Genomic DNA, 12,636 nt, shown 5'->3' with positions numbered 1-12,636 from the left:
GGAAGAAGATAAAATTTGAATACAGACTCTGATGTTTAATCTTAGTTCCTTGTCTTCTTACATCTCTTGGATGCTTAAAATAAACTGGAAATCTACTGCCACCAGCTTGCATTCATGTGACAGCCTAAACCCATCTGAAACTCTCCTTGCAGGTTTCTCGAGTTCCCTTCTTGCCAACCTGCCTGAACTGCACAAAGAAGACTTCCCACTGCCCTGGACCGCAGTGCTCCTCTGCTCCCAGAATAGGTTAAAAAAACAGGGGGATTCCTCCAGGGAAGTCACAGGTTCAAGATCACAAAGGACACACCATGTTTGGGCCAGTTGGAGGTTTTTCTTGCTATTGTGCTTATCAGTATCTTCACTGTCATCCAGGCATTAACCTCTGACCTGCAAGCCTGCTTCTTGCAAAAGCCTTGCAGTGTTTACCCATTATGTAATGTCTGTGCCTTTGTGGAAATTTCACAGAAACAAATGGAGGAAGTTTGCCAGTCAAATGGCTGGACAATAAATCCTGTTGCATGTAGATAGAATGGTTTACTGTCACTGTAAGTCTGCTACTGGGATCTGTCACTGAAAAAATGTTTACAAATCTCAATGTGCTGGAGAGCCAAAGTATTCCAGCATTGCAGGACTGTACATGATTTGTAGAACCACCACCACTGTGCCTGATAGGGGTAGCCTTGTTTTGCCAGCCTGAATAAACAGAGTGACAATGTTTCAGATAAGTCAAGGTCACTAATGTAAATTTTTCTGTCTATCCTATCTACTAGTTTCACGAACACAAGAACCTAAATTTTAGTTTGTTCATTGAAGTGTTTTTTCTGCCCCAAAACATCTTTGCTTGAAGTTTGATCCAGGCAGGCAAATTGCCTTCAGACCTGTTTGCTTATTTCTAATGGGTCCTTTATAATTTATACACTATGTTTTCCAACCCTTCCTTACCACGCCTGCTGTGTCATCACAATACCTTCTGTTGTATCATGTATCATCTATGTACTTATCATCAATCTTCTATGTACCATCGAAAGATGAGTTTGGGTAAGAAGCAGGAACAAACATAATTTGAACAGTGGGATAGATAGGTAATGCAATTCTTCCTTCACCCACTCTTTCAACCAAGGGCCTGATTCTGCTGCCACCGAATGGAGGTTTTTAGTCTCCATGTCACCAGGAGCCGCAGTTGGTCTTAAGAGTTCCGCTATGATTAAGTTTTCAAATCTCATTTCCTTTCAGAGGAGAGAAAACATTGTTGTGACTAAGCTTTGGATGTGGTAACAAATCCCTGGCAGGTTGGTTTGTTTGAACGGACGTATTAGTTTTAAGGAAACTTTTACCATCTTCTCTGCCCTTAATCACAGCTTTTATTACAATTACAGTAATGTAACAGATGTACATGCCAAAGGCAATATGTGTATTTTTAATGAGTTGACATGCAACCTTCCTGGAGAGGAGAAACAACTTTATTTGCTGAATGTTTGTGAACTGTATCTAGCAGTTTTAAGGGACAAGAAATCAGTCAGATTTACCACAAATTCAGAGGCTTGAGTAACTCACAGATGAGCAGTCCCATAAGACAGGCTTGGTTGTTGTGCTAGATTTAGTGAATCCTTGCTGACTAGTTACATTTTCTATTGTCCACAAACAATACAAGAGAAGGTTAGCAGGCAATATCCGGAAAGCCTTAAAATTATTAATCCACATATGTGGTCCTGAGTCACTGGGCTGTAAAACACCATCAGTTTCCAAAGATGAAACCAAAGGGGAATTCTGATTGAGAGAGATGGTATCACAAGCCCAAAGGAACTAACTGCATCAATAAGGTCTATTTATGTAAGTTTTACAGGACACTGGCTCACACAGGTTTTCTTTCTGGTATCATGAATTCAGTCAACAAACTGAACATAGGCAGAGGTTGGATCCTATGAGCACAAGAGCCTCCAGTCTGGTTTCTAGCCTCAATTTACCTTGCAGGCTGGACACAGATCAGAGACTTGTGCACACAGCAAATTACAACATGCAGACACACACACACTAGCCAGGCTCATTCACCTGGGGAGTAAAGAGCTCGGAAAGTCAGGTTCCAACAGCAGCACACAAAATCCATTCTGTTAGATTAGTCCTGCCACTGCTGTGGTCTGGGCCAAGCAGCCCTCACAAACAATGGCTTGCCACATTTTTTCTGGAGGTTAATGCAGGCCAAGGACCATTTCCAATACAATTTTGTGTGTGGATAATCTGTTTTGAGAGGTAAAAGTTTATCTGTAGGGACCAGAGAAAGTTTCCTGGCTTGTGGAGATGTGACCTCACAGACCTTCACATACCTTTCTCTGAGACCAAATTATCAAAGGAAGAAGCCTGAAAGGCTAGTGTACCTATGACCGCACACTTGCTTTCCCCTTGGTCATAATAAAACTGCCATAAGTTAAGAGGAACTGAAGCAACAAACCATAGGACTCTATCAGAAATTTACATCATCAACCAGAAGCCTGATTTTGTCAGGCATGGGGTACTGCAGCAGAGCAACTGTTATTATGCCAGGTTTGTACAACAGAAACGGGACTGTCTAGCTTTGGCACTAGGAACCCTCACTATCCATCCTGCTTTCAGTCTCCTCACAGTCCCACAGAGAACCTCAAACACAGACCAACCCATCTGCAGGTATCCATCAAAGGTTGTAGGACTTCCCTGCAATCACAGAGTTACTTTAGCACATCTGTTTCGATGATTAGTGGGTAAAATTTAACTGATAGAAGACAGAGCACAACTGGAAATGTAGGAATGTGTTTTTACAACTATTAATGCAATCAAAACTTCCTTCTCACTATTCTGACTATTAGCATGTCAATTCTATTCCAAATTCTTTTCAACTGCTACCTTACCAAAATACCTGGAGTACAGCACAATCTACATTCTGGTTTTCATTCTAAGCTTAACATAATTTATCTGAAATTATTCCCTTTCTTAAAGCTGTTCCTTTTGCTGGAATGTGCAAAATATGCATATAATATGCACTAGAGGAACATTAATCTTCTCTCTTTCTCCATATGCTCTAAAAACCTGCTGAAATCCTTTTGTGAATGAAGTAACTTCTACGTGTCTTTGCAGGCTGAAGGCCCTTTTCTGAATTTACCAATACTCCAATTTAGATGAAAAATCTATACAGATGGTTAAATCATAGCTTTAAAAGAACAGGTTCAAAGAATCATTTCTGAAACTGATTACTGGTTTATTTTCAACACCCAATATGACTGAAATGCAAAAGTAAGCAGTAACAGACTGCAAACCAGCACTTTAATTACACAAGATACTGTTAGTAGTATAGGTCAATTTTCTTAGGAAATTATATATAGCCTTTGGGAAAATATTTTCTTATTTTCCCCTTACGATTTTTTCTTTTAATTGACTCATTTGAGATTTTCCTGTACCTATGTTCTTAATTTGAGGAAAGATTAAATCTGTCCTTCTTCAAAACTTAGTCACGCTTTAGTATTAAGCTTTTGCCCACACCAACATTTACTAAATGTGAACAACGTGAAAGTTGGTGTAATAAAAAAAAAAAAAAGAAAAAAAAAAGGTGCTCACCAATGCAGTCCACGCTGAAGAGGTTTATGGAGGTTGTTATGGAAGATTCATCACAGGTCTTCATACCTCGCAGAGCAAAGCGCACCAGAGAGGCTTTGACTCCCTCTGGTAGGAAGGACAGCAGGTAGACGGGCATGTACAGAGCATAACGAAGTTTGCACAGCAAAGGGGTCATGAGCTTTCCCTGAGGGGACTGAGCCATCCGCTCTATCGTCGGGAAGAGCAGCACAGAGCGAAGAACCTGTCAGGCCATGAGAAAACAACCGTCAGCAAAGTCCTACAGCACTGGATCCCAGCCTAGGGGACCTCATTTCTAAACGAAGGCTGCTTGAAATGAAGTTGTGTTTCTAGGTGCACTGCAGGTCAGACACATAAGCAGGGCATGCTCAGATGGTTTTTTAAAAGCTAAAGCAAACAAGAGTGTGGTTATGAAATGTGAGTTCTATCAGCTCTGGCACAAGTGCCCAGGAGTGGAGCCTGGCCAGTTGCTCCAGGAGGCCAGGACCCCAGCAGAGGGCAGCAGCCAGGACCAGCAGGCCAGTCCAAGCCCAATCCAGCCCAGGAAGGGTTTATGTCAGCACAAGTACATCACCATTTATTTCACCAGGTATTCTCTAAGTAAACCAACCAAAGTCAGCACAAGTACATCACACCACTTATTTCACCAGGTATTCTCTAAGTAAACCAACCAAACACATTTAAACATGTCAGCCACCGTGATGGCAACTGCAGGATGACAACACATCAGGGTTTCAACTTGCAGTTCAGTGCAGGAAAACTTGGTCAAAACAAGCAACCCCTTCACCAAGATGTGTACAATGCTGTACTTTATTGCTTTTACAGATATATACAATATTTGGCAATTATTTTATATTATGATAATTGAATGCACTAAAACAGAATTAAATTAATTTAAAACGCATCTACACTAACCAAAAGTGAATTAATATACCTGCTGTTAATGGTATTTCAATGTAAAGATCAAATAAATATTCTAAAAGGATAGTTGCCACTTTTTTTTTTTTTTCTGAATAACATACTGAAAGAATTCATACAGGAGAAACCCTTAAAAGCACATGACTACAGTACCTAACAGAAGTACCAAGAAAGTAGAACAAGAGAGATTCTAGATACTGCATTTGGAGATAATTAGGTAAAAACTGCTGCCCTTTGTGGCGACTCAGCATAAATAAAATAGATGTAGTTATGTACGTTCACTTGCTGCACATATTATTCTATCTATTGTGCAAAATAGATGAACATTTTTGTAAAAAACTATTGTAAAGTAATTGTCTTTACTCTCAGGTAAGAGTCAGCTAATGTCAGCACCACTGGTCTCAGCAGCTACCAAATCAAAAGCAGGGCATGCCACCAAGAGAAGTTCACAAGATCTGGGTAATGTAACAAAGCAAACAGAAAAAATTCAGGAAATATCAGTAATTTGCCACATTGTACTTTCTACACTATTTTAAACCCAGACTTTGAAAGTATACTGAATATAGAACTATTTTAAGAAATGTTTCTACTTCCCAGCTGATGCTACTTTACTTTTAGACAAAGAAAAATACCTTCTCAGGGAAATCAATCCTGGGCTTCTTTTTATTAAAGGCAACCAGCAGCTGAAGTACAGGAATGCAGGACTTGTACTAAATTATATGGTAGTTTCGTGATATTTCAGCTAGGAGCTGAACTCAAACTGTTGTGATCTAAAGCAGATTTGACCTGCGTTCCCAGGCATGCATTAATCCTTTGACATTACAGTTTACAGACACAGGATTAGTTGCTTGGAGTGCTGTGCTAAGCACTGCAAAAAGTTGCTAAATCCTGGAGGAAAAAGGAGAAACCTAGAAAGCTGCTACAACGTCCTGTGCATGCCTGCATTTTTAATGGTATACAAATTAAAAGATGGTGGTAAAATGAAGGATACTTTTATTTAATTTATTTTAATTTTTCTTTTTTTGGCAGACATTAATAGATAAATGTAAAATTTGTATTTTTGAAACACTTGTCAACTACTTGTTTACTGATAGATTCCTGAGTCCAGATTTTGAAATGTACATTTGACCACAGAATTGCTTAAAAGATGTAGTTCAATGTCTTTGCAATACAACTGCAGATACAACAGATTTGACGTATTTTATTACAATGACACACACATTCATGAAAAATTGTATCATATTTGTGTCCTGAAACATGAAGCAGAAATATACAGGTAAAATGAAGTAAATAAATGAGATTCAAATGCTCAACACCAATAATTTTTTACTAGCAAAAATGATTTTTTTACTTCTCAAATGCCAGGATCTTTTCTATATGCAGTTTACACTAGTTGGAATCAAGGAGATGGCAAAGAACTATAAATTTCAGTATTATTCTAAGTTTGGTCATTCTGAAGATTGAGGACATTCTCTACCATAAACACCAGTTAGTGTCACACCCATGAATGCCACAGTATACACCATTAAATAATGTATAAAGGTTAATAATCCCTTTAGTCATGGAAACCCTTCTCATATTTAACAATGTTTTTTGTTGTAACAATCAGTCAAAATACAAAAAAATATCATACAGAATTAGAGAGAGGAATTCAGATTAACCCCCCAATTCAAAGTTCAGTTGTTAAGTACATGGAAAGGCAGAGATGGACAACTAGAGACACTAGCCTCAGGGACTCAAACAGATCTGGGGACTACTTAAAGTTGGCCAGTGCATCCACTGAAGGCAAACATGCCATGCGCCCACAGGCTGCTGAGGGCTGTTGGCATATCACCTAGCCTCGAGGTGCTTTGGGCAACCTACTAAAAACAGTCCATGTATTCTTACATCATACTGCAATTGTCATTGTTGATTGCTGTGACAATAAACTGTACTTATAAAGCTGCCATTCAACTTACTTAACAGTTACTTATTTAACATGCTTTTAAATTGCAAGATTTCAACACTCAGGATGATGTATACGCTGAAGTTCACTGAATAAGGGAGCTGCTTCTATTTTCATCATTAATTTTTAACTCTTTAAATTACATAGACCTCAAGACCAGCATGGTTCAAATGACTATAACACAATGCAGCATCCCTGAGGTTTTAAATACTGTCAACGTCTGCAAGCTTTTCACATAATTCTGCATGGGTTCCAAGGCAGCTCCTAGTCCCTAGTCAAGCAGTATATAGATCATAGAAAAATTGGATGAGGTATGGCCTAAGCACTCTAGAAGCCAAATATATGTTCTGCCTTTTATTCCTTCAACACACCCCACAGTAGGAAGGGGGGAACTTTCGGAGTTTCACTTTTGTCACTGCTTGTAAACTCTGGTATCCAGAGTGATTAGCCTGTCAGCTTTGTATATGTACGACCTGCACAGCAAATTTTACAACACAGAGGGAAGAGGAACCACTTATTTCAGAGGAAAGGTGAGCCCTTGAAGCAAAGAATATTAAATGCCCATTCCCCAAAAGCACGGCACTGAGATTTGTTTAGGCAAGATCCCAAAACTAATATGATTCACTTCGTGTGATCATTGCTTCATATATATATATATATATATATATATATATATATGTTAAACAAAGAATCCCTCCAAAGTACCTACATAAAGAACACATATATTCCTGTACACCTGGGCTTTTGACTCAGCATTTAATTTATCTAAAACAAGCTGACAAGATGACAACTGAGTACCTTCATGTCTTCTCTGTATAATGATTATGTCAACATATTTTTTGGATTTGCAGAAACTATTGGAAGTTTTTTGAAACTGTTTCTGTAAATCAAAGTAGCAAAAAAAAACAAACCAGAGTAATTAAGCAGCATTTTTTATAAAAGTTTGCATTTTTTTACCACACCATCATGGTGACTTAGTTCATTAATGGCTGCATAGCTCAAAAGAATCTTCTGTTACAATAACCTAAAGCCCCTTCCCAAGATTCCCTGTGAAACAGGGGCACATGTACTTAATTTCATACATTCAAATTAAATTTTCTACATTTCCCATTTATTAGTGCCCAAATTTTCATTTTGGAACCAGATTACTTTTTTCTGTTCCCTTCATTCTAGAGCTCCCATTACGTACATATAAATTATGATACTGACAGAAAAATGGATTTTTTAATCTATTTTCTAAGAAAACCTTTTGTATATGAGTAGCATAATTTTCTCCCTGCAGTGCTTAATTTATTTTCCAAATAAAAGCACAGTTAGTGTACCCAGCTCTGCAAAAATGCTGTTATAGCCTCAAATACTACACTTACATTTTCCCTGATGGGCTGAAGGAATTGTTGCTCCTAAGAAAAGCAAACTTTTTGAATGCAGCTAACAGCATCATGCCGGGTCAACTTTACGAATGAGTATTTGAGTTTTCATAATTTAGGAACAGATTGGATAAATACTTTTGATCACAGAACCTCATGGTAGAACTTTTACAGGCATACTGAAGATCCAGCTAGGTACTCAGTTATTCAAGGGAACTGACATATGCAGGGCTGTAAAGGCACTTGGAGGCTGTGCAGAAGTTCACAGGCAGAATTTTTCTCAATATTAGAAGAAATTATGGTTCAGTCAAGCCCTGTCAGCTTTTTTACATCAGTGAGAGCACAGTAGCATAAATACAACAGGATAAGAGCAGAGAGCAGAGAGTATTTAAAGATTAGCATTATTTTTAAACTCAGGAATTTTTTTCTTTTATACAGACACATGTGGATACAAACAACAGTGCCAGAGACACATAACATTAGTACGCAAACATGAAATGCACTAAGCATAAAAGCATGCAAGCAATTCATAAGATCCATTTACCAAATAAACTTTGGATTAAATTTTAAATTAAATTTTCCTTGCCATTTTCTATGTGGTTACTTCTCAGGCCTTAGGTCTAGGCATTGCCCTGGACACATAGCAAGCCCAACACATGCACACACACACACATGTACACATACCACCCAGGTACATGCTTCTAATACTTTGCTAAATAAATACAGCAAAACCTAGAGATGCCCATCCAGTACACTGGCTACATGAATATTAATGATGTCTTACACTAAAAGAGCAATTCAATTCTTAATTAAAAGAGCAAATGAATTCCTAATTAAACACAGTAAAGTAGGCTCATGTGCACAGAGCTGAGCTATGGTTAAAACAGGAATATAACAGTTTTCTTGAAGGCATCAGTACAGAAACAACCTAAGCCCTACTATTCTGTGACTGTGTGATAACAGAAGCAATGACCATTGACTGTTCTAAGTGATTTTTTCCCCTTGTATGCATTCCACAAATAGAAATAGGTAAAACTAGTAGAAACATTTTTATCACCTATGAGTGTAGTTTCCAGTTTGCATCATAGCATCCATACTGGCAAACTAAACTGGGCTAGGACGTAGGTGCCAGGACCAGAACTTTTTAGTATGTCCTCCAACATGATCTTGCCAAAACCAGCCAGCACATTCCCACACTATGTCTGGGCACAGGTTAGCGCAGGTCAGGAATTGTTCTTAATATATGGTGCAATCATGTACGGGGCTAGGGGAAAAGAGGGAAAAGAGTTTACATTGGAATATAAACTACATTTTGTGACCTGCTGTCAAGTGCCACAAGACGGGCCCTGATTTATTTTATAAAGAAAATAGCTTTAGCATATTTACCTCACTCAATCAGAAATACCTTGAACTTTGCAGATTAATTAAATAATTGATTTATTTAGGTAAGATTCCGAACACACTGCATGCCATCCCTGTAAATTACACACAGATCCTTTGGTTTTCAAGAGATTATTCATCAGATGCTCAGCAAAGAAAAAACGAGTCACTATCTCCTTGTGTATCTATCCATATATAAAAGGTAATGAAATCACACCATGAATCAGTGGGAAACGAATAAGAATAAACCTCTGCCCTTTTCAGAGTTCATTTTGGCTCACTTTCAGCAAGTCAACTGGCCTTTAACTGAGGTGTCAAAGTTAGGAGTTAAATTACCCAAGATTCCTAACTGAAGTCAGTCATGGAAAGATACTCAGAGGATATCAGATGAACAGAAAACACTGTCATTGAAACAGATTTGCTACATTATAACTTGCATATTGCTATTACTTTTTAGTCAAGCAATTTGTGCTAAAGCACCTCGCCATTAGTCTGCTTAGAAACTGGAAACGTATATCTGCTCAACGTTTGTAAATCTACTTTTCAAATTACAGACAGGCAGGGGAAGAAGAGAAGACAGAGGCATTTCATAATGACTGTTACTACCTCTCTTTTGCAGCTAGATCGTGTTTTCCAATGGATATAGTGCTTCAGTACATGCCAAACCAGCCCTCTGAGATCCAGTCTGGTACCTCCTTCACAACATTTTTCCAAAGCAGAAGTAAAACCAAACCGAAACCAAACAACAAAAAAAACCCCACCCAACTAATAAAACCAACCCCAAAATGGAAAGAAGTATTTTCTGTTAAATTAAATTTGGTCCTTTAATTACTCATCTCTCATAATCAACTGAGAAGACACCACCGTCTCCAAATGTGCCCAGGAAAAATAATCTGAAGTATGAATGATGAGGGAAAAAAATCTAGCAAGTAATACAGCTGCAAGGACACATGGGAGATGATAACAGCAAATGATAAGCAAGTTTGCAATACAACATGGGGCAGAATGCAAGAGAAGCACTGCGCTGGAACATTATATAATGAGGAAACACATCACAAATGCCAGAGGAAGCTGTCTCCTTGGGACACAATGTAGATTGCATTCTATGCTATAAATCTTTCTTAAAAGGGAAGACTGAAACCAGAACCCCGACACAAACGCAGCATAACATTAACGAAGGGCTTGGATGAGAACGTTTATGAAGAAAGTTATATGTATCAAGAAAGGAATATGAATAGCTTGGCAAAATGGGAGCAAAAAAGGCAACAGGGTGGAGAACTGTAACTCAAACTTTTAGGACTATAAATGCAAAGGAAGCAAAGCAATATTTTGGGTGGCACAAGTGATGCAAGTAGATGTGATAGGAAGAAATGAAAAAAATGCAAACGTTAAAGCAAGTATCAGAAGTCTGTGCTGATGCCAACGTTCATTCTGCACGGTCCCTGCTGTGTAACTGTTACCAACAGGAACAGTGCAAGAGAGAGGAATGTCACCTTACATGGATGTGACAGACACTCTGCATTTCCAAACCCAAATCATTAGATCAGGAAGCTGTAAAAATGTTAACTGATAATGTTTTGTACATATTCACTTCTCTCATGCAACTACATTGTCCTATGACAACAGCGTATTATATATCCTGACTAAACTAATAAACCAGGAAGAATGGGAAGTCAATGCATTGACATAAAATATTTGAGGTTGTTTGTTTTTTTTTACTTCTTTCCTCCTTTTGTGTAAATGGTTACCACATTAAAAATAAATTAATTTTAAAAATGAAAACTTGTTTCAATTACACAGCAAGCTGGCAGAAACTTTGCAGAGTGGTTATGCCCAGGAAAGGAACATACCCTTTCAGGAAAAAAACAAAACAAACAAAACAATCAAAGATTATTCAGAAAGTTTTTACACCTCCTCTAAAAAAAAAACAGAATGAAACATAGAATGAAGCACAGAAAAAAAAATTCACTCTAATTCAAAGAATGCTGTTAACAGAATGGACTTGTTAATAATCCAGCACAAGACTCCAAATCCACAACCATTCAGTATTTCCTTCACATCAAACTGTAGGAAATCCTACAGCATCCAATCACAGACTCTATGATGCCTTGGAAAAAGCTCCAAACACCCTAAAATGATGATCCAGCACAGGATGAGAAGATGGCAGACTAACAGCACTATATTGGCAGGTCTCCCTTTTCTGATATAGAAGTCATTGAACTAAAATATGCAAAAAATCCCAGGAAAGGATTCTTGTCAAGCAAAACAAAATGCTACCAAAACAAAACACAGAGATCAGTGCTAACAGACAATTCCTTTTTTATTTCAAATCTTTAATTAATTTTATTGTGAGCATGTAAACAAGACACGCCACTTGCTATCTAGAAGGTTTTCACTGTTTTGGGGAACACTGTCTATACTATCTGTGACCAGCCATTACTGTTTCTAATTATACATGGTGCAAAAATTACAGTAACCATAACAAATGTACTCTCTTACCTTATTTTACAGTCCTTTCCATTAACTGCTCACATTCACTAAAAACAATATAGTTTTCTTGCTGTCACATATTTGGATGATAACTTCAGATTTTTTCATGTCCAGAAAAAGAAGATAGATATAAGTAGATGTTACTTTTAGGTGTTCTTCAATGACAGGAAAACATGGAAAATGTCAGGATTCCCTTGTATAAATCAACAGAACTATGACCAATCTTTGCCAGCAGTGGAGTCTCCTAACTCAGCAGTGCATCTAGTACAGCTTAGCTCCTACACTATGTGGTAAAAAGAAAAATCTAGCAGGAAAAGAAGTTAGAAGGATGCCTTGAAAATAAAAGTTAATGTACCTGTTCAATACCATTAAAAAATTATACTTTCTCCCAGTCTGCCCCTCAATCACTCATACTAACAGTTTCTTACATGCAATATAGCCAGTATTACCATACAAATTACACCAACATCCAAACTTGACACACTGTGTTCAAGTATATATATAAACCACACATTTTTCAAATGAATGAAAACTTGGGTTTATTTTTTTACTACTTTCTTTCAGCTTTTACCTGATGATATAAATAGCATGCAATATTCTCATCTGTTTAAAATGCTCTACAGTGATCACAAGGGTTTTCCATGTCCTGAAACTTTCTTTATTTAACATACATTATCCAGTTTTATTTGAAGTACATCTTTAATGCCTCAGGCCTCCAGTGCTTCCTGGCAGTTCCACTTGGATGGAAACAAAATTCAAGACCAGCATTCCTTAAATGTATTTGTATTTCAAACTCCAGTCTTCAGTGTAACGACAAATACAGTGCTGGGGACAATGATTACATCCTTAGGTATGCAGACCTGAATGCCATTTGACCTAAGGTGTGTGACTAAATTTATGTGTATTTTAAGGCCACTTTCCACTGACTTAGCATAA

At 37.7% G+C, this 12,636-nt stretch overlaps 1 protein-coding gene across 1 annotated transcript in view; it reads right to left on the bottom strand.

Moving 5' to 3' along the window:
* Nucleotides 1–12,636, bottom strand: part of LDAH (lipid droplet associated hydrolase) — a 91,020-nt gene that overhangs the window by 30,333 nt on the left and 48,051 nt on the right. The window contains exon 4 of the mRNA XM_054383716.1: nucleotides 3,583–3,823. Coding sequence (XP_054239691.1) covers nucleotides 3,583–3,823 — 241 coding nt within the window. The remainder of the gene's footprint in view (nucleotides 1–3,582; nucleotides 3,824–12,636) is intronic.

This window comes from Indicator indicator, chromosome 9 (assembly GCF_027791375.1).
Source record: "Indicator indicator isolate 239-I01 chromosome 9, UM_Iind_1.1, whole genome shotgun sequence".
Classification (NCBI taxonomy): Eukaryota; Metazoa; Chordata; class Aves; order Piciformes; family Indicatoridae; genus Indicator; species Indicator indicator.
Note: the sequence above shows the minus strand (reverse complement) of the source record. Positions and strands in the feature narration are given on the sequence as shown.